General features: G+C 40.4%; 1 protein-coding gene across 1 annotated transcript in view; it reads left to right on the forward strand.

Annotated features, from left to right (window-relative positions):
- The window catches only part of Ptgfr (prostaglandin F receptor), a 36,987-nt gene extending 16,355 nt beyond the window's left edge, over nt 1–20,632 (forward strand). The window contains exons 3-4 of the mRNA XM_060392501.1: nt 17,637–17,935; nt 20,135–20,632. Of these exons, the coding sequence (XP_060248484.1) occupies nt 17,637–17,935; nt 20,135–20,147 (312 nt within the window). The 3' untranslated portion in view covers nt 20,148–20,632. The remainder of the gene's footprint in view (nt 1–17,636; nt 17,936–20,134) is intronic.
- The last annotated feature ends 2,002 nt before the right edge of the window (nt 20,633–22,634 follow it).

The following is a 22,634-nucleotide window of genomic DNA, read 5'->3' on the forward strand; positions in this document are numbered from 1 at the left end:
AAAAACTCCGGTGACGACACATGCTGGAGAGGGTGTGGAGAAAGGAGAACCCTCCTCCTTTGCTGGTAGGAATGTAAACACAAGGATATTTAAATCTATATGTGGCTGGTGAAAATCACCTCTAAGAAAACGCTGCCTTGGAAGGTAGAGGCAGGAGGTTCAGGAGTTTAGGATCAGCCTCTGCAACAAATTGAGTTCAAGGCCAGCATGGGCTACATAAGATCCTGACTCAAAAGCACCACCACCACCATCACCACTACCGCTAAACAAACAAACAAAACCAAAGAAGCAAGCAAAGAACAACATCAAAAGAATATTAAACTAATTCAATTATTTATTTGAATGGCAGTCCCAAACTGTTGATTCACCTTACATTACTTCTACAGTATTCTCAGTGAAACCTGTGATGATTATTGTAGCTTATATTTATCTCACTTTGCACAAAACAAATAAAATTTGTTCTGTTCTTAGTGTGTTTGTTTTGTGACTGGCTGTCTCTCAAGTTAGTAGAAACTCCTCAGTGACACAGCCAATGCCATCTGTTTCTACTCTGCTTCCTTTGGTACCTCGTACATGGCTTGGGAAGGTCTAAGGAAAATTCAGCTCATCCTTTAGAATCCTTTAATCACAAATGAAATTAGTAAAGAAAATAACAACCTTATGTCAGTGGTTATTAAGTGTCCAGGATGTCATACAAAGGTTTTGTTTGAAAATATTATTTTTTGCAAAATGTTATAACTTTCTGAAATATAACTATAAAACTGTCATTGTGGTTATGGTTTTTAAGGTTATTGCTTAGAAGTTGTGTCCTAAGAATTCAGAATTAATTAATAAATTAAGAAAAGCCCTGAATGCTTACCTCCTCCTGTGTACACAGGCATGTAGTTTTAAGGTACCTTGAAAATATCAGCCCATTGACTCCCACAACATTCCCCTGTACTTCAGACACAGAGAACATCAATGAATAGAGATATTTTGGGAGCTTAACCCAAAGGATGTAACAACTTACAGTGTCTGTATTCAGCATCGTGAGCTATTACTCAAGAGAATTAACCATACATTATGTCTGAAATCATAGTTAAAAAGAAAATATTCCCAGACATAAGGTAACAGTATTCTGACACACACACAAAAAAAAAATGCAAAGATTTTTGATTTGACCATGATTTGTGGAGAAAAATAAATGTGACTAGAAAGAGTATTCATTTTGTATTCTATTTTTATGATAATATAGGTCTGACTATAGGGTTGTCTGAACAAATTTGCTAAAAATTGCACTTCTTATTTTTTTTTAAAGAAATTATTCTCCTTTCCTTTATAGAGCATGGCACTCCCTTCTCTCCCATGTTTCCCTCCTCCATCTAAACTGACCTCTAATTTACCTGAACAAATCTAAAATTTCCAAATTTAGAAATAGACTGCCCTGTTAGTTGGCAACGAATATTAAAACCACTTTTGATTTTGGAAGCAAACATTTTGGCTTCTGAAAAGCATCTTTACTCCTGACATTGAAACTTCAAAGCCCCACCCAGAGGCCACAAGTCCTTTCCATGTATTCACAGAAGACCCGGGCTGTCAGATGATCCAAACCAGAGGACGCTACAAGGAGCCAGCAGTGCTTTGGTTACAACACAGCAAACCTTTGTCATGATTTGTGCCTCTCACCTCCAGCAGAATGCTTATAGCCCAAGCGCCTTAACTTCTTCTTCTTCTTCTTCTTCTTCTTCTTTTTTTTTTAATGATGAGAATCTACTATTTATTATATTACAAAAGGCCAATCCTTAGACAACTGTAATACAAACAGATTTTTTAAAATTTTTTTTTAATTTTATTTTTTTCTTTTCAGTTACATTTTTGTATCCCAGCCGTATCCCGCTCCCTCATTCCCTCCCAATCCCACCCTCCCTCCCTCATCTCCACTGTGCCCCTTTCCAAGTCCACTGATGGGGGGGGACCTCCTCCCCATTCATCTGATCCTGTTTTATCAGGTATCTTCAGGACTGGCTGTAAAGCCCTCCTCTGTGGCCTAACAGGACTGCTCCTCCCTTGGGGGGTGGGGAGGTCAAAGAGCCAGTCATTGAGTTCCTGTTAGAAATAGTCCTTGTTCCCCTCACTATGACAGGAGTCTACTGAGGGCATCTGAAAGACTCTAACTAGCAGTGTTTTCAAAGCAGATACAAAGACTCATGACCAAACCTTCGGCAGAGTACAGGAAATCATATGAAAGAAGGGGAGTTAGTCTGATGGGGAAAGGATAGGAGCTCCACAAGGACCAAATATATCTGGGCACAGGGTCTTTTCTGAGACTGACATTCAACCAAGGACCATGTATGGATATAACCTAGAACCTCTGCTCGGATGTAGCCTGTGGTAGCGCCTTAACTCTTGATGGCTTTGCCACTAGTGCACCCCTGCTTGTGTTCATGCTCAGACACGTCTGTTGGAGGACAACATAGTTCTTTGTGTGTGTATGTGTCTCTACACATCCTGAGGAGGGAGGCTGCTCTTTGTGTGTGTATGTGTGCTTTGCACCTCCTGAGGCTGGTGACTTCTCTATCTTTACCTTGTTTCCTTGAGGCAGGATCTCTCACTGAACCTGGAGCTAGGATGGCATGCTGTGATGCCAATGATGCTGCTGTGTCACCTTTCCACATTGCTGGGTTTATAGGCACTGATGGCAACACCCAGCTTCGAATGTGAGCGCTGGGATCTGAGGTCAGCTCTCATGCTTTCATTCCACCCTACCATGTATGTGTGAGAGTGTGTGTACGTGCACATGTGTATGAGCACGCGCACACACGCATCTGTGTCTAAACATGTAAGTACAGTTCCACTTGGAGGCCAGAAGAGTGTTGGATCTCCTGGAGCTGGAATCACAGGCAGCTCCACCTGATCTGGGTTCTAGTAGCTGAATTTGCAATAGCAGCACCCACTCTTAGCTTCTGAGGCATCTCTCCAGCTCCAAGTTCCCAAGTTTGGAGAGGATTGAAAGAGAGGGCTTTAGTGAAAATTTACTATTCTTTAAAAAACAAACCAACTAAAAACCACATACGTAAATATGATGTTTAGAAACATTCACTCATTTATTCACTAAGTATTTTTCTCAAAGCACTGCATTTGTCAGCCAGCGTTTGTTCAAGCTTGCTAGGACTGTGCTGCTCTAGACGGGCAGCGGCGTCTCTCCCGGGAAGGTTAGGTTGGTTCTTCTGCAGGGGTAGGATGCCGAGGTGAAGGGCAGTGTAGAGAGGGGCAGAGGGTAAGTGAGGACACAAATCATCAGGAGGGTTTCAGACAATGGTTAATTGGAGTGGAGGTGGGTATGGGGATATTTTGGGTGGGATGGCCAAGGACACTCTCATAAGAAGCCTGTCTCTGCATGTCTAGAAAAATATAACCATGGACGATACTGGCGCTTTTCTAGACCTTAGACTGTTTTAATGAAGCCCCTGCAGAAGCAAGCATTTCTGAAGAGAAAAAGAAAGATGGTGCTACTACAGTCAGCCTTGGCATAGTCTGTCCCGAGACATCTGTGGTTTCTGAGTAGATCCGCTTCTTTCCAGAGTCTGCACCTGGCCTGAAAAGGCTTGTGTTCATTCCCAGGGAGACAGGAAACTCTGCATTCCCTGCTTTGGCTTTGTATTCACCTACCAGACACTGTGAGGCACTGTAAGGGCAGTGAGATCTCAGCTGTACGGTTTGTGTCAATGAACATCTATCTGTGCTGACTTCATTCATGCCTGTGAATTCTCACTGTCTGGCTTAATCACAGCATGGAGCCAGTTTCCACGTCCATATTTGAACCTCTTCATCTATGAAGTGAGTTCCTACAGCCTGATGTATGCTGCATAATTTGTGTACTACTGACTTTGACGAGGCTAACCACACATTCTGTGACTAATTATTAACAGTCAATGTGAAATTTAGGTTTGAGTGCACATGGATAAAAATGAATAAGGGGCAATATGAGTTTTCACATATCATCTCATAAACATTCCATAAAAGGTGCGGCATGGTTCCCATCATTATTAGGGCTGTGGTTTGTACTTTATTCTCCACTAAAATTCAGTGGTAATTTAAAAGTTGTGACCAAATACCTACCAGACATTCTCACATGTATTACATAAGCATCAAAATGACTAAAATAAGATCTTACCCTCAAAGGAATCTGTAGTTTGTTTGTGGAGGTACACACAGAACTAGCTCTGTCACACAAGACTCATGAAGTCCACGGTCGGTCAAGGACTGTGGGATTAAACGACCCCTCTTTCCTTACACACTTCCTTTCCACCAATGTATCAAATGCCAGGAGAAGCTCATATCATATCTTAGTTTTCTTTTCAATGTGGGTGTGCTTAACGAGTTCAGCTCTTCTCTGAGGTGCCAGCAATCTCCACTACCTTTTGGGATTTTGGACTTTTGGAGCTCAGAGTTAGAGGAATCTTGTATCTCATAGTGGTCACTGGTCAACCCAGCCAGGAAAATATGGATGCTAATCCACTTCATCTTTTGTATTAAATAGTTTACCTGAACCCAAGGCATCATTTCTACTTATTTTTCTGTTGCCTGTTTCTAGAGAAACCATATTGTTTTTAGTGAGGCCATTTTTGTGGTATTACTTGCAAAACCTCTCAAGAATACAGTATCTTCCACATAATTTCAGAGGAAGGGCTTGGCTTCTGGTTTCACAAATAATACCATAAGACCTGGCAACTGGATAGAGAAAAATAACAGAATTAATATAATGGAAAAAAGGGTGGTAGAACCGGAGCTTCAGTTTTATAGAGTCATGCAAGAAAGAAAATTTCTGATGTTTGCCCACTTCTCCAGGGCCAGAAATGAGTCTTTAGTGCTGTGGCGTGACAGCGGCAAGGGATGTAGGTTGCTGACACTAAGATTTTCATTGGAAATGATTATAAAACACATGCAAGGTGTCTCTATGGCCTATCTCGAATGTGTTCACAGTTTTAAAATGACACTGAATGCTGCTTCTTTCATGTTTATTTACATAGCTTACCTATGGAGAGCTGTGTCAAGGTTCTGGCCAAGGATGTTGGGGCTTTAGCCACTGTTCTGACTACTCCTGAGGGCCTGGGGGGGGAACTTCCAGGAGAGCCTTTTAACTTTGTCACTTCCCAGTCTGAAGTGAGGTAATGGCAAGGTTTCCAGAGACAAGTCTGAGTTCTGCAGGGAGAAGCATCAGAGCTGTAGCTTTGGCCCTATCCCCTCAGGCAGGATAGGAGGGCCATCCTGCTGGTCTGGTTTAGGCCACAGAGGCTAGCTGCCTTCCCTAATTTCCCCTTCTCCACAGCTGAAGAGTCATTCCTACTTCTACGCTAGACCTTTACCCTCTCTGCAGCATCTGAGTTGTCTTAATCTTCATGCTGTAATTGTGCTATTGACTACAGGGAAATTATCAGATGAGAGAAATTATCAGATGTGTGTGTATAACATGTGTTGTGGATGTTTTATGTATGTGTGTCTACATGTATGCAGGTATATGTGCTCATGCAGTCACCTGCTTGTGGAGGCCAGAGGTCAACTCTGATGTCATTCCTCAGATTCTGAAACCCACCTCATTTTTTTCGAGATAAAATCTCTGACTTTTACAAGCTGGGCAGCCAGCAACCCCATAAACCCACGTCTCTTCTCCCGAGTGCTGGGAGGGCCAGTATAGACCATCATGCCCAGGCTCTATAAGAGTTCTGGGGATCAGATTAGGTTCTCATGCTTACATGGCAAACATTTCAGCAGCCATCTCCCTAAACCTCAACTCCAGAAGTTCTCCATAGATGTAGAAGCTTAGCATTTATCTCTCTCAGTTACCTCAAGGAGGGAAACAACAAAGTTTAGTGACAGGGTAACACTCTCATTCACCAATATCATCTCTGCAGAGCTCAGCTCCTCATTTATTATGCATCTCATTCGAACTTATTCATGCAAGTATTCTAAATAAGTATGACCACTGATAAGGTATATTATAATGAACAATGAGAGTGATGTGTACCCACCAGATAACATTTAAAAATTTAGAAATTAAAATTTTTAAGTTCTTTAAAAATGTTGGTGTTGCTGTTGGGGCTGAAGACATGGCTCAACAATTAACTTCACTTAAGCATGCTTGCTGGTCTTCCGGAGGACTGGGGTTTGACTCACAATACCCATGCTGGCTAGCTTACAGCTGCCTGTAACTTCAGACCTTGCACTGGAGCGCCAGCGCAAGGTCCGAAGTTCTCTGCAGCCACCCACATGCCTGCATGTACATACACACAGACAGGCAGAGAGACACTCATACACATAAATAAAAAAGAATCTTAAAGAGATATCATTCTTTGATTATATCTGTGCATTATTGCATATGTGATATTTTAAATGAGAGGTTATTTTTCTTATAAGATATCACTAGTATTGCTAGTATAGGGTAACTTAAGTTAGTACTTGTTGTGATTTGGATATTAAGTGCTATCTTTGCCCTGAATAAAGGTCAGTCATTAAAGGCTTGCTCCTTGGGCTTGCCTGTGAGAGGGAGATGGAGGGGCCTAGTGGAAGCTCTTTATGTTATTGGAGGTTTGCCTTTGGGAGGTTACTTTTTGTGGGCTACTTTGTTAGTTCCAGTGAATGAAGATGGGCAGCTTGCTGTCTCTCTGCCCTGGTGTGAGTGACTCACTTGCTGCCACATGGGCAGCTGCCATTGCCCTCTGCCGTGTGTCATGGGCACTCTGCAGCCAAAACCCAGAGTCTTATGATGCTGTTCAGACTTTCATCCTCTATAAAGAAGCATGTGGGGTGGGTGTGTTCCTCTGTCCCTCTCCATAGTATTCCCTGGAGGCATGGTCTCTCAGTGAACTCTTGCTGTTTCTCCTAGGCTGAATAGCCAGTGAGCTTTCAGGAACATCTCTGACTCCATCCCCATACTAGGTTACAGGCATGAGTGGCCACACCCAGCTTTTTATGTGGATGCACAGATTTGAACTCTGGTCCTCACAGTTGCAGGACAGCTGTGCTCTTACCCACTAAGCCATTTTCTTAGCCCCTGATGCTAAGAACATTGCTATAGACTCTTCTTAAAGAACATTGCTATACTTTGGGTCCTTTGTGTACCCTAAAGGCCTATTTGTTGAAGGCTTGGCCTATGGTAAAAGCTTTGGGGATGGTGAAGAGCAGAAGAATGGGCTTTGGTGATTGTAGGCCTACCTTTGAAAGGACACTAGGACTGTTATCCCTCCTCTGTTTCTCTTTGCTCCTGGCTATCATTAGGTGAACAATATTCTCTGCTATGGGATTGTGTCATGAACTGATGTGTCACCAAAGGCCAGAAGTCTTGGTACATAATGATCATGGTCTGAAAACTCTGACCCATGACAACAACCACAGACTTAAATATTTCATGGATAGACTAAAGGTGGCATTACATGGCCAAGTATTTTACACTATATATTGTCCATGCATATATAAATTCATGTACCTATCTATAGCTATACTTATTAATAGGCTGAGTATTTTTAAAATGCTGAAAGTTACACTGGCAAAGGTAAATTTGCTCAAAGATTCAAGTCAACAAGCTGTAATCTAGAAAATACTAGTGCCTATGTTGAGCATAACTGAAGAGAAAGAATTTCAGTATGCTACTCTGAAGAAAGTTAAAAGCACAACTATAGTGTCTGGTGATACACTCCTGAAATCCCAGCATTTGGGAAGAAGAAACAAGAAGTAGAGACAAAAACAAATTCAAGGCCAGTTCAGCTACATGTGAATTTGAGGCCAGCCTTGGCTAGCAGAAACCTAGCTGAAAAAAAAGAGAAATAACCAAAGATTAAAACTAAAATATAACTACATGACCCTGAAGGGTTAGTCCAGGTGCTAAGAACCATTGTCTTATTATTGTTGTCTATTAAGCAGATGAACTAAAAAATTTATAAAAATTAAATAGTTTAAATTGACTTGACTGATGAGCGAAGGCTGTTTCCTGAGCAGAGTAGAAGCCTGCATGGATTGTGTTTTTCACTGTGCTTCAGTTATGCTTTAGAGTCACTTGCAGACCTCATTTCTTCCCCTGACCCAGCTCCCCCGAGCTCTGCAATCCATTGTTTCATTTTCTTGTCTGGAAAGAGGATATAAAAATACCCAGAGAGTTGTGGAGAGTGCATGTGCTCTATTAACTTAGGAAAGCTTTTTCAAATCCTTAGTTTCTCTAAAATTTATGGGTGTTTTTTTATTTTTAAAGGGACACCCATTTCTTTAAGACCTCTCATGGAATGACAGATGATTGTACTAGAGCTTAGAAATGCTTCGGGCAATATTTTCAAACTACTGGGACAATTGGCAATTTCTCTCTGGAAAAACATTCTGTTTCAGGACAGATGGTTTACTGAAACACCTTATTGGTACCGGCTGCTTTTGCTATAAAAGGCGTATTGTAAACATTCAAATAAAGTAGGCTTTGCTCATGAAACAATGCCTTTGTAATTCCATGATCAACTTCCAACTAACCATCTTCAGCCTAACTCATCCACATGATCCTAGTGACTGCTCTGGTTAAGCCATAAAAGACAAACACTGCTTGATGAGGATGAACATGTCTATGTTTATATTTAGAATATAAACAATTTTTCATATTAACTGCAGGTTTAATAGCAGTCATCATGACTGGAAATGAGAATTCATAGAGCCATAAAGTGCATAGTTGTTAAAAGTAAAATGCCTCAAATTCTGGTGGGATAGATACCAGCTTTCTTCTTAAAAATCTGACATTTTGCCTATTGAAGGTTTACTGTAATCATTGCCAAAGACAGAAATGATGGAGGAAGAATCATAATTAGAATAACGACTCCTCAGATTAAGTAATAAAAAATTCTAACAAGCATCTGAATACCAATGTGAGAATGAGAGGAAGGAGACTATCAAATGAAAATCATATGGTGGAATGGATATAAAGACACCTAAAAAAAAAAGGATATCACTTCATGCTAACATCTTACTTTAAAGATGCCCAGTGGTGCATGCTTTTAGTTATGACACTAAGGAGGTAGAAGCAAAGCCAACAGGCTAGCCTGGTCTATATAGCAAGTTAGAAGAAAGAAATAAAAGATTCTGGCATTGCCACTTACTAATAGTTCACTTTATTTTTGTTAATTCACTTTCTTTCTGTTCTAAAACACCACATTTATTTGTTGAGTATGTGAGTGTACATTGTGTATGTGCCTGTGTCTACATACAGGAGGCCAGAAGAGACCTCCAGACCCCTTGGAGCTGGAGGTACAGACATTTATGGGATGTCCAGCTGAGACTGCACAGCAAACACTTTTAGTCACTGGTCTGTGTCTTTCCAGTCCTGACATCTGTGTTCTGACAGAGGTCTCGGTTATGGGGTGCTTAGTCCACTTGGCCTGTTAGGTAAGTTTGTTGGAATGGGCACAGAGGATTCAGGGCAAAACATCTATGAGCTTAAAGCAGTTCTGGCTTTAAGAAAAGATCCTAGTAACAGCTGGACATCCATATGGACAGAAATTGAAATTTCACGTTTGAAACATGAGCTCTACCAAGGCCAACGAGGCTCAGTATTCCTTACCTAAGAGTTCCCACTCAAAAATCCCAACTCCTCCAGATTTTGCTTTATTAAGATTTACTTTGTTTTTATTTAAGTGTATGCATGTCTGGTAAGTGCATGTGTAGGTGTGTGTCCTATGGACATGAGAAGAGTGTGTCAGATTTCCTGGAGTTAAAAGTGATTGGGAACTACTCAGTGCAGATGCTGGGAACCAAACTCAGGTTCTCTCCAAGAGCAGCAAGTACCCTTAATTGCTGAGCTGCCTTTCTAGTCCATCCACAGTCTTGTAGCTGGGTAACCTCAGCTACAAGTTAACCTCTCATATCTTGGCGTCAGCATCTTCAAATAGGGATAATACTACTCCTCTCACACTTGGAAACAGTTGTAAGTGGATACTAGTAGGTACCATGATGCAGAGCAAGCCCTCAGTGGTACTTGGGTTACTGCCCACGCAACATCTTGATAATAATTGTAACAGCAGGCAGGTAGACTTGGGTTTCAGATTTATCCTGACCAGTTTCTAGATGTCATAACCTGGGCTAGGTAACATCTCTGGTTTTGTGTTATGTTTTATTTTTCGTCTCACATCAGAAGCAAGGGCCTCTCAGGATTTCATGATAATGAAATAACTTAAGGTATATCTTACTCCTTTCTTGAGAGGCTCTTTCTTGAGAGGGTAAGATATACCCCTCATTTCATACATTATCCCCTTAGCTGGTATGGAACTTTTTGATTTGGGATTGTCACATTATAAATGGAGAGGTATCACTATAGCAAGGTAAGGTTTCACTAAAGTGAGACTTGTCACTATAGGAAGGGTGTCACTATAGCAAGGGACAGTGTCACTATAGCTAGGAAGGGTGTCACTATAGCAAAGAAAGGTGTCACTGTAGCTAGGGAGGGTGTCACTGTAGCATGTCTTCCTCTCTCCTTTCTTGTAACTTTGACAGTCTTTGAAGTGAATGTTCTGCCAGGTAATTGGTTAGCCCTCTACAAACAAATCAGGTACATACACACACAAAGAGTGTTCAGATGCCTTTGTTTTTTCAGTACTGTGTTGAACTTAAAAGTTATCCACATTTTTCAGTGTTTAGAGCTAGACATAAGACGCATTACTCACTCGCTCACACACTTGGGAGGTAAGGATCAGGAGCTTTGTCTGGGTACACAGTAACTCTGGGGTCAGACTGGGTTACATGAGCCTCTGAGAAAATGTGTAAAGCTGAGGATGTAGCCCGGTGAGAAAAGTGCTTGCCTTGCAAGCATGGGGACCTGAGTTTGAGCCCCTAGACCTGTGGCAGTGAGTGTGTATAATTCTATCACTGGGAAGGCAGAGAGAAGAAGTCTCAGAGCTCCCTAGGCAGCTAGGCTGGCCTATTTGGCCACCCTCAGGCCAGTGAGAGAAGATACAGTCTCAAGAAACAGTGTGGATGGTGCTTGGAGGGATATCAGAGGGTGTGCTCTGGCTCCCCTGACATACATGTACTTGGACATGAACACACACACACACACACACACACACACACACACATTTGTCCTTATCCTCCTGTTGTGATATTTCCATATTTTCTCTGAATCACCAATAAAATGCAATTTAAGGGTTTTTAACAAATAAGTAATTGAGATATAAAAATTATGCAATTTCTGCCAAAGTGTGTAATTTTCATTTTTTTTGTAGTTTCAAATGTGTAATATATATATAAATATGTATTAATTAATATATGTGATTCCTGAATTGCATAGTAAAAATTGTTCTGCAGGTTCTTGTCACAATTACTCTACTTTTTTGGAGTTAAGTTCTCAGTATGTTGCTGAGAATAACCTTGAACTTAGAGAGGAGCAGTCTGGCCTCTGCCTCCTGGGTACAGCCCCTTTTTAAAAAGATTTATTTATTTATTATGTATACAGTGCTCTGCCTGCATGTACACCTGCATCCCAGAAGAGGGCACCGGATCTCATTATAGATGCTTGTGAGTCATCATAGGGTCACTAGGAATTGAACTCAAGACCTTCAGAAGAGCAGCCAGTGCTCTTAATCTCTCAGGTCATCTCTCCAGCCCCACAACTCCTTTCTTAACAATTCCATTTACAGAAATAGGATCAGTCTGCAGAGTTAAATCACCACAAATACATTTAATTTCCAAAATACCCTTTTAACTTCAACTTCTCTAAATACTAAGAGCCCTCACGTTGTCCTTCCACAAAGCACTGGAAAGAATCTTTTGTATGTGAAGCTGGGTTGTCATTGAGTAATCACCATCAGCCCTCTGTGTTGAGGCGTAAACTCAGACATTACCCTTGGATGACAAAGTTATGAATGATGACAGTTTGAAAATCAGTGGGTTTTACTTCCTTTTATGTAAGCAATTCCTTGGGGGCCTGACCAGTCTTCTCTAAAGCTGACAGGAGAATGAGTTGTCTGCCTGGAGTAAAGTAAGTTATAGTAAGAATCGGGCACAGTGGAAACACCTGCCTTAGTTATATTTCCACTTCTGAGATAAAACAACACAACCAAAAGCAAGTTGGGGAGGAAAGCATTTATTTCACTTACTTCCTGTGTCAGAGGTCACTATTGAAGGACGTCAGGGCAGGAGTTCAGAGGAGAGGAACCTGGAAACAGGAGCTGATGGAGAGGCCATGGATTACTGATTTATTCATCATGGCTTGCTCAGCCTGCTTTCTTATGGAACCCAGGGATGGATGGCACTACCCACAATGGACGGGCCCTTCCCCATCAATCACCAATTAAAAAGCGCTTTAAAGGCTTGCCAGCAGCTGGATCTTATGAAGGGAACTTCTCAGTTGAGGTCCCCTCCTTTCAGATAACTCTACCTTGTGTCAAGTTGATAAAAACTAGCTTGCACAATCTACTTTCATGACTAGGGGAGAACTCTAATAAATTTTGTAGACATCATTCACATGGAAAGAGATCTTATGACTATTACACAAAGGCTTTTGGTATCTAAGAATAGGGCATCCCTCCAGGAAATGTTTTGATTACGGATTCGTTTAAATCACTTTAAAATGTGCCAGTGTAAAATTGCTTCTACATCTGAATGATGCTAAGTTCAAAACTGCTCAAACAAGAAGGGCATTTTGTTGTCATGGTGCTGGAGTCAAACCAAAGATCTCATGCTTGCTCTGCAAGTGTTCAACCACCGAGCTACACCTGCAGCCCTTTAAAATAATGCCTGAACAACTGTAGTGCTAGCGCAGTACAAAATCATAAAGACATATGCATTTTCATGATGCTTATCAATAGTCCTCTTTGCAGCAACTTGCATGCCCTCACTGTGCTGCATGCAGTAGCAGAACTGCATTATGTTGGTCCTGCACTTGGTGACATCATACATCCTGACTCACCCAATAAAAACCGTTTTTTCTACTTTTCGTCAGGTATTGGAACAAGAATTAGTCAGATGAAACCCATGCACTTTCAAGACGACAATATTTTAGTGTGATGATTTGCTAGACAAGGAAGCTAAATTAACCATGTTAGACAGAATTTCCCTAAAGCTTTGCTTCAGTGTCAATGTCATCTTGCACAATGCCTGGACAGTTGGCAGTGAGATCCGCTCACTGCTAGATTAGTGTGTTTCTTGAAAGATCAAAGAGACAGAAGCATAAACACTCTTCTTGAATTTGCCCTCAGTGTTTGTTTTTCTCTTCTGTTCCTGAGATTTTGCCACACAGCTCAGGCTTGCTTATGATGTAGCCAGCGCAGCTCTGAAACTTCAGATCCTCTCTCCAGCCTTTCACGTGCTGGGATTATGTGTCATCATGTCTGGCTTACCACTGCTTTTATCTGTAAGTAAAAATGGAGCCCTCATTCAGGTCAATCCATGCACACACAAGCATATATCACTTTAATAGTTTCCATAGTAAAAAGTTAGCTAACATGGACTCTTGTTGATAATTAAAGTTGCAGATTCATTACTAAAATGACCTTATTAGTTTACAAAATTTTATTCTTATAACCTGAATGGAACAAAAACAATTATGTCATTTATTTTTCTCTTTTAAACCTGGGCATGGTTGTGAGGTCGCCTCATATATTTATTTGACACTGTTGTGAGCATCTGAGAAATTTTAAGTGTAAGTAGTGGATCTATTTTCATAGATCATCAAAACATTTTGTTTTGATTTTTTCAGAACAGGATTCTCTGTGTAGCTTTGGCTGTTCTGGACTCACTTTGTAGACCAGGCTGGCCTCTAACTCACAGAGATCTGCCTGCCTCTGCCTTCTTGAGTGCTGGGATTACAGGTGTGTGCTACCACATCTGGCCATCCAAACATTTTGTACATTTACTTTTTACTGAAAATTCTAATCACTAAAAAGGGATGATATCTTACTGGACACAGTGCTTTCTGCACAAATGTGGGGACTGGAGTTTAGGACCCTAAAACCCAGGTAAATGCCAAGTGGAATGGTGGCCCTCCTGCGACCCCAGTATTTGAGAGGCAAAGACAGGAGGATCCCAGAGCTACTTTGGCTACTTTGACTAGCTGACTGGGTGAGCTCAATATATGAAATCTTATATGTTGAGCAATCTTAGTAGACACTCAGTGTCACCTTTCGGCAATACACGTGTACCCTAAAACATGTGCATTTGTACATACACCACACATAGATCCCCCACCATTGCAATATCTAAGAAAGGTATTTTAGAAAACACGATGTACCTTCCCTTAGTTCTGTATGCTAGATTGCTTGATGAGCATCTGTCCATAGTGTTCTGCAGCAGGCGGTGTTGTTACTAAAACACTGTGTGATCTCACACACACACACACACACAAAAATTAGTAAATTTAACAAAAATCAAAGGGAAATAAATCAGAATCCTATTAGAATCAACCAATGAAACACTGACTAATACCTCTATCATTTTATTGTTATTTACAATAAATGTAACTATAACATGCACAAAAAAACATTCTTTTTCTGAGAATTGTGAGCACAGAGAATATCAGGCAGTGACTTGTTTTCTTTAAGCTAACACTAAATCCCAAGGCCAGTTCCCATGTGTAGTTCTATTCTATGAAATGACCACAGCTTATCCTTTGTTGTACATCATGATTAGTTTAATGCTAAACTATCAGTAATGTACTAATATCAATAACATCCCAATTGGTGGTTTCATTTACAAAACTATTCTACCTATTTTTTTTTTTTGATTGCTAACTAATGAATGATCTGGGCCCTGAAGCAACTGCTTCAAGCTAACAGGGAAAAGGAGTGTTGTGAATGGCTGAGCACTGGCTTTGTGCTCTAGAGAGAAGCGAGGACCTGGGCTCCTTTAGCAGATAATTAAATATCAGCTCACAGCCACCGGGTGATGGTCCAGGAGAGAGGAGCATCCGAGAGGGACAGCCATGCAACTGAGGCACTTTGCATTGGAAGGAGCACACTTGTTCCAGGATTTACAGGCCAGTGTCTGGCTGAGCTAAGAGATTCCAGGAGTACAACTTATTCACTAATAGAAAGTAGGTGCTTTTTTAAATTTACTTGTAAGGCAAAATAAACATCTACTCATTCAACCCCAAACCAAAACTAATGTAATAAAATTCTCACAGACAGATGATAGGTTTCACTGTCTGATTTGTTCCCCCTGTGCTTAGCACATTGCCTACCGGAGAGGAGGTGAATGGGTATTTGATGAGTGAAGACAAAATGTGATCTCGTGTGTGTTGCCAATCAGGTCTTGGCCCCAGTCATTTCATAACTAGGGCAGGAAATTATGATCCTTTTGCTCCCATCTTTATCATGCCTGTATTACAGTGTCCAGAAAAATTCATTGTTTAAAAGTACTTATAATCTCATGAATAATTAATTTGTTTAGATATACTTTCATTTTCTATTGAATAAACATGTAGTATTTGCTTTAACATTCTTTTTTTTAACTTTTATTAATTACACTTTATTCACTTTGTATCCCCCATAAGCTCCTCCCTCCTCCCCTTCCAGTCCCACCCTCTTTCCCCCTTCTTCATACATGCCCCTCCCCAAGTCCACTGATAGGGGAGGTCCTCTTCTCCTTCCTTCTGATCTTAGTCTGTCAGATCTCATCAAGAGTGGCCGCATTGTCATCTTCTGTGGCCTGGTAAGGCTGCTCCTCCCTCTGTGGGAGGTGATCAAAGAACAGGCCAATCAGATTATGTCAGAGGCAGTCCCTCTTCCCATTATTATGGAACCCACTTGGACACTAAACTGCCATGGGCTACATCTGTGCAGGGGTTCTAGGTTATCTCCATGCATGGTACTTGGTTGGAGTATGAGTCTCTGGGAAGACACCTATATTCAAATTTTCTGGTTCTGTTGCTCTCCTCTGGAGTTCCTGTCCTCTCCATATCCTACTATTTCCCACTTCTTACATAAGATTCCATGCACTCTGCCCAAGTTGGCCATAAGTCTCAGTGTCTGCTTTGATAGTCTGCAGGGCAGAACCTTTCAGAGGCCCTCTGGGGCAGGTTCCTAACTTGTTTCCTGTTTTCTTCTTCTTCTGGTGTCCATCCTCTTTGCCTTTCAGGATGGGGATTGAGCATTTTAGTTAGGGTCCTCTCTCTTGATTAGTTTCTTTAGATGTACAGGTTTTAGTAGGTTTATCCTATATTATATGTCTATATGAGTGAGTATATACCATGTGTGTCTTTCTGCTTCTGGGACAGCTCACTCAGGATGATCCTTTCCAGGTCCCACCATTTACCTGCAAATTTCATGATTTTCTTATTTTTCATTGGTGAGTAATACTCCATTATGTAGATGTACCACAATTTCTGCATCCATTCTTCAGTTGAGGGGCATCTGGACTGTTTCCAGCTTCTGGAAATATAAGGCTATTACAAATAAAGTTGCTACAAACATGGTTGAGCAAATGTCCTTTTTGTGTACTTGAGCCTCTTTTGGATATATGCCTAGGAGGGGTATGGCTGGATCTTGAGGAAGCGCTATTCCTAGTTGTCTGAGAAAGCGCCAGATTGATTTCCAGAGTGGTTGTACAAGTTTATATTCCCACCAGCAATGGAGGAGGGTTCCCCTTTCTCCACAACCTCTCCAGCATGTGTTGTCACTTGAGTTTTTGATCTTGGCCATTCTGATGGGTGTAAGGTGAAATCTCAGGGTCGTTTTGATTTAATGCAAATGACATTGAACATTTCTTTAAGTGTTTCTCTGTCATTCTATATTCCTCTACAGAGAGTTCTCTGTTTAGCTCTGTTCCCCATTTTTTAAGTGGATTACTTGGTTTGCTGCTTTTCAGCTTGTTTAGTTCTTTATATATACTGGATATTAGCCCTCTGTCAGATAGAGGGTTGGTGAAGAGTCTTTCCCAATCTTAGGCTGTCGTTTTGTTTTGATGACAGTGTCTTTTACTTTACAGAAGGTTTTCAGTTTCATGAGGTCTCATTTATTGACTATTGCTCTTAGAGCCTGTGCTGTTGTTGTTCTGTTCAGGAAGTAGTCTCCTGTACCAATGAGTTCTAGGGTCTTCCCTACTTTTCCTTCTAACCGATTTAATGTGTTGGGTTTTATGTTGAGGTCTTTGATCCACTTGGACTTTAGCATTCTTTTTTTTTTTCAATGCAGTTTATTCAGGAACCTTGAACAATCATCTGACCCTGGGGAAAGCCAGCCCACAGCTTAAATAGCCTCTGGGTAGCCAACCCCAGCGTGCCACGTGGGCAATGCAGATAGGTCCACATACATGGAAGCAAGTCAGATCCTCAGCCTTAGCCAAATGTGGAGTTGTTTGGACTTTAGCATTCTTATTCCTAGAAGTATAAGGCTAGTTACTGATATCAATGTTTCTTTCCCCTTGAGTCTGTTTGTACACAGCAGAATATAAGTTTTGCAGTCTTCTTGTGAATTTGAATTAAAATAATCTATGGTCTATGTCCATGGTTTCTAATATTTATCTGACACATATACATATGTAAATTAGACTATTTCTATGAGTGCAGTTATATCACCAGTGTTTTGCAAAATCGCTGCACTTTGTGGGATGTGGTACAAAGGTCGTGTTGCACTTGTAGTTAACCTGAAAATCTGTGGAAATGTCAGTGATCAACAGCTTCTCCTATTTTGCTTGTTTTCCAGGTAACGATGGCCAACATTGCGATCAATGGAAATAACTCCCCAGTGACCTGTGAAACGACACTCTTTGCTCTCCGAATGGCAACATGGAATCAGATCTTAGACCCTTGGGTCTACATCCTGCTCCGGAAGGCTGTCCTTAAGAACCTGTATAAGCTTGCCAGTCGTTGCTGTGGGGTACACATCATCAGCTTGCACATCTGGGAGCTCAGCTCCATCAAGAACTCCTTAAAGGTTGCTTCTATCTCTGAGTCACCAGCTGTGGAGAAGGACGGCCAGCAAGCATCTCGTGAAGCTGGACTGTAAGTCACTGCAGTGCTGGAAGAAAATCATGGGGGGTTCGGAAACATCTCAGCTGATCAGACACAGCCTAACCAGAACATTTGGACCTCAGTGTTTAGCTCAGGAGTACACGGACACACTGCTTCTGAACTTTGTTATGTTGGCTGCTTCGTGGTTGTCCACTTTCACTTTTTTTTTTCAGCAGGTGGTAAACTGATACAATGTGAGGGGGTTGAATAGAACACACATTTGAGTTTAGCAGTTTGACTCTTGTGTTTGGAATAAATATATCTGTTGAGGCCCAAAGCCTTTAGTTGACCTCTTTGTCCAAGAAACTTAATGCTACCTGCACCATGAAATGGCCATTTGAGAATCATTGACTTATAGACAAGGCTCAAAGTAATAACACGAGACTCTGTTTGTGTGTGAGATTCTGGTCTGTTTACTAGTCCATATGTTCTCAATCAATGTCTGAATGACCGTGACATTTGGTATTCATGGTGGCCTGTGATAGGTACTATGTAGGCTAAGTCAGCCTGACCTTTCGAGGGTGATGAAGATAGCCATTCTTGCCACAAGTGACAGATGTGATTGCTTGCATTTGTTGTTGTGCAGGCCAATTATTGTTTGAAGATTTGTTTTTTATAAAGTTATGGATTCTTAGTGTTTAAGTAATCACACTTTCCTCTGAAAATTGTGGAGAAATACAGGCTTTATCTTAGCACAGATTCGGCTCATGATAGCATGCTCACACAGCCCTATCAAGGATGAAGCAAATCATCTACATCTCAGTGACACATGCCAAGAACATGGCAAACATTGCTTTACCTGAACTGTCACTTCTATGTCAGATCTTCTATGTCAGAGCATAAAAGAAAAACTATCAAGACATATTGAAAGTCTGTTTGCAGCTAGTGTGTTTCTGCCTTACACACACAGGCACAAGGGAGTTCTGTTGATGGCAGTTTCACTAAATCTGTTGGACCACATTTTAAAAAATTTATTAACTATCAGTGAGGTTGGGAAAGATCTGAAGTTAGCCAGGAGTTGGGGACCTGTTGTTTTAGCCAGAGACCAAAGGACAAGATTCTGTCCCCAAGTTTCCCAATCTTAATTCACATTTCTCTTTTGCTCTCTTGTATAATTTAACACAAAGATTTTCAATTTCAGTAATCATTCTAAATATTTTAGGTCCATCAGTGACTATGGCTAGATCTATATTTTATAAAGATATACATTTTCATATTCAAAAAGTCCTTGCTTTCATCAAATTTGTGTTTATTTAAAAGTTATTACTATTTTTTTTGCATTGTATATGGGTGTTTTGCCTGAATGTATTTCTGTGTATCATGTATCTTCCTGGGACCTACTGAAACCAGAAAAGGGCATCAGATCCCTGGGACTGTAGTGACAGATGGTTGTAAGTTGCCATGTGGGTGCTGGGAATTGAACCCAGGTTCTCTGAAAGATCAATCAATGTTCTTATCTGCTGAGCTATCACTCCAGCCGCTAAAAATTGTTGATATCTGTGAAAATGATTTTGAATTCTGGGAACTCTAAGAATTCAATAAACTTAAATTAGTATCTTCATAACCTTCTGTTTTTGATTGGTAGTTTACATTACATATGATTACTGATTTTGGTAAATTTTCATGAGTAAATTAAAAGAAGTTAAGCAAATAGCCTTACAATTCATTACAAATAATTTTCTTTATTTGTAGTGAATCTAAAAAAAATATTCACTATCATGAGATAATCTTAAAGACAACAAGTAATCAATCATACAATAGATTCTTAAGCAGAGACTATGTCAGGGAATAGACAAAAATATCCTGGTATAAGTTGGGCATGGAGTTGTAAAAGTTTTGCACCACTTAAATTTAAACTGACAGCTAACTAACATGTTAGTTATTGTGGTGTACATATGTATACATGTATGTATGTGTGTTCATGTGTGTATGCATCTGAGTGTGTATGAATTTGTGATTATGTATGTGCATGTATGCATAATGCATATGATTGTAAAAAGCTATTACAATTTGTGATTACTCTTATATTACATAAATGTTATCATTTTTAATTTCAAGAGCACTTAAAGCTCAGAAAAAAGCTTTTGGAAGGTTCACTTACTTTCAGAGAAGATAATTATTTCCCTCGGTGATAAAGTGTTGGGCTCCTGTGAGCTGTAGCATGAAGAACCAAGTCTCTGTCTTTCCTAGCTATGGTTGGTAAACTTCTGCAATGAACAACACCATGCATTTCAACTGAGAAGGGACTGAGAAGGGACTGAGAAGGGACTGCTTCCCGAGAACCCAGCACTCTCCCTGTGGGCTCTAATGCAGATGGAATTGTTCCTCTATTGCCATGATGTCACCTTGGCCTTGTGTGTCTACAGTGAGACCATCTTGTAACACCACCCTGTAGTAGGGGCAAGCCTCCACTCTGTACGTATTCTGGAAGATTTATCCGTACTACCTGAGCATACTTTTACGGCAATTTAACCGATCTTGAGCTAAGGCTAAACCCCCAGTATAAATGTCAAAAATTGAAAAACGTTCCGTATTATACCTGTTTGTCATTGTAGATGTTGTATACAGCTTAGCAGTTTATGATGTAATGAGTAATAGAGGAAGCATTCGCTGATAGCTTCCACAGACCCAAGTAAAAATGTGTTTGTTCTTATTTGACATAATAAATAGTAGAAATAGTTTCAACAAGCTCACCAATGTGAGTGTTTAAGCTCCGTTTTGACATTTATAGTCTGTTGCATGAAGAAAACTACTGGCCATGCAACTTCACATACTATCCAAACAGTGAGTTTCTGGGGAATTACGATCTTAATAGGCAAACAAACATTAAACATGTCAGACCTTTGTGAAGTCTTTGTGAGTGTTTTATGTAAATAAGATGAAGCACATATCGAGTTTTTTCAAGGATGGCATATACAGAGAGAATACTGAATTGTAATTAGCTGTGGGTACCACCCAAAACCATGCCACCTACCATTGCTGGTGGGTTTAAGTAGTCTATAGAAATATTTTAGATAGAATGTTGCTTCTATCTGTGAAATAGAAACTTTTTAGATGTTAACACCCATAAATGGATTTCTGTTCTGTGACAAAAAGTTTTCTCATTTCAAGTTCAGACTTTGAAGGCAATCCTGCCTTGTTTTTGTGCCTAATGTGAGGTTAGGACATGAATAAATATGTAGAATGAGATTTTGTGGACAGTTATTTCACTGTGTCACTGTATACCACTAAAAACTACAAATGAGCTGTTTTTTAGGATCAGAATATGAAAATGAGAGTGTACATTTTCTTAATTCTTTACCTGGTTTTGAGAAACATTTACTTCCTGGTAAATAGTGTTGGACTTCAAACCATTACTGACACATTTTAATTGGAGAGGAAGTGAGTGGGTTTTTTTATGTGAACACATGTATTTTACATTCTTCATACTTGTAGTAAACGTGTAAATGATAAAGACATGTAGATACTGTCACTTTCATTAGTATGGACTGCATGCTATTTAAAAGCTTTCGCTAGTTTGAAACTTCAATTGGTTTTATGATGAGCATGAATTGATATTTACCATGAGAGATTAGCTTTAGGAAGTCATACAAATGTGGGCCACTTGAAAGGGAATTTTTGGGTGGGAAGAACTTCAATTTGCACTTTTCATGCTTTTGTTACTCCTTCCCTGCCCACTCTTCTGAGACAGAATATTGTGGTTCTTTTAGCTGAGCCTCCCTTTCCCTAGGCACACCATAGCTCAGATCCCATGGATGCAAAAATCTGGTGGAGTCAGTATAGGCAAGTAGTCCACAGATGTCCATCATGTCCAACAGCCTCAAACGTCAGTGCCAGAATCCTCACAAAGGTTTGTTCCTTGTGGCTCCTGTCAAGTCAGCAGTGTGGTCACTGGGCTCAGAACTCAAACATGAATTAACCACGATTACATGCTGATGCTCATGCTAGAAGGAGGAGGAGGGTAGAAGGGTTGGAGAGATGATCTTCACCACCAGAGATGATCTCTGGTTAGAGCAAGTGATGCTGGCCTTCTGGTCTCAACAGGAACAGATAAGGCTGCGACAAGATACCCCACAGCTCAGAAATGACTGGTGGGCAGCACCAATGATTTCAACATAGGAAAAATAAATCCCTGAAAGCATTTAAACAAAAATCACTTAACTGTTTGATTTGGTTTTTTAGTTTAGGCATGAAAACATCTAGGAATCATTGTTTTCAGTCTTGAGAAACTTATAACCTCTAAGGAAAAGAAAATTTAAAATTTTTAAAATTATGAAAATTGTTTAAATTATGGTATGTTCATCTTATATAATGGTATCAAAATGTAAAAAAAAAATCACATCTTATAAAAATTCAGTTATATTCTTTAAAGAATGTCTTACCTTGGGATTTCCATTAGGCTTTTTGTTTCTTCCAAGTAGGGTGTGCATGTGCACACACGTGTGTGTGCAGAATCACATTTGTGTGGGTAACATACGTGAATGCATTTATGTAGAGGTCCAAGATTGAGGTCAGGAGACTTTTTACTGCCTTCTCCACTTTATTCTTTGTGGCAGGGTCTTTGAACTGAATCCGGGCTCACCAGTTCAGTTAGTTTAGATAGTTGGTTCAGAGAATTTCTTGTCTTCATCTTGCAGGGTAAGAATTACAGGGGAGACACAATGGCTGCCTGACATTTCCATGAGTTCTG

The sequence above is a fragment of the Meriones unguiculatus genome, chromosome 10 (genome assembly GCF_030254825.1).
Source record: "Meriones unguiculatus strain TT.TT164.6M chromosome 10, Bangor_MerUng_6.1, whole genome shotgun sequence".
Classification (NCBI taxonomy): Eukaryota; Metazoa; Chordata; class Mammalia; order Rodentia; family Muridae; genus Meriones; species Meriones unguiculatus.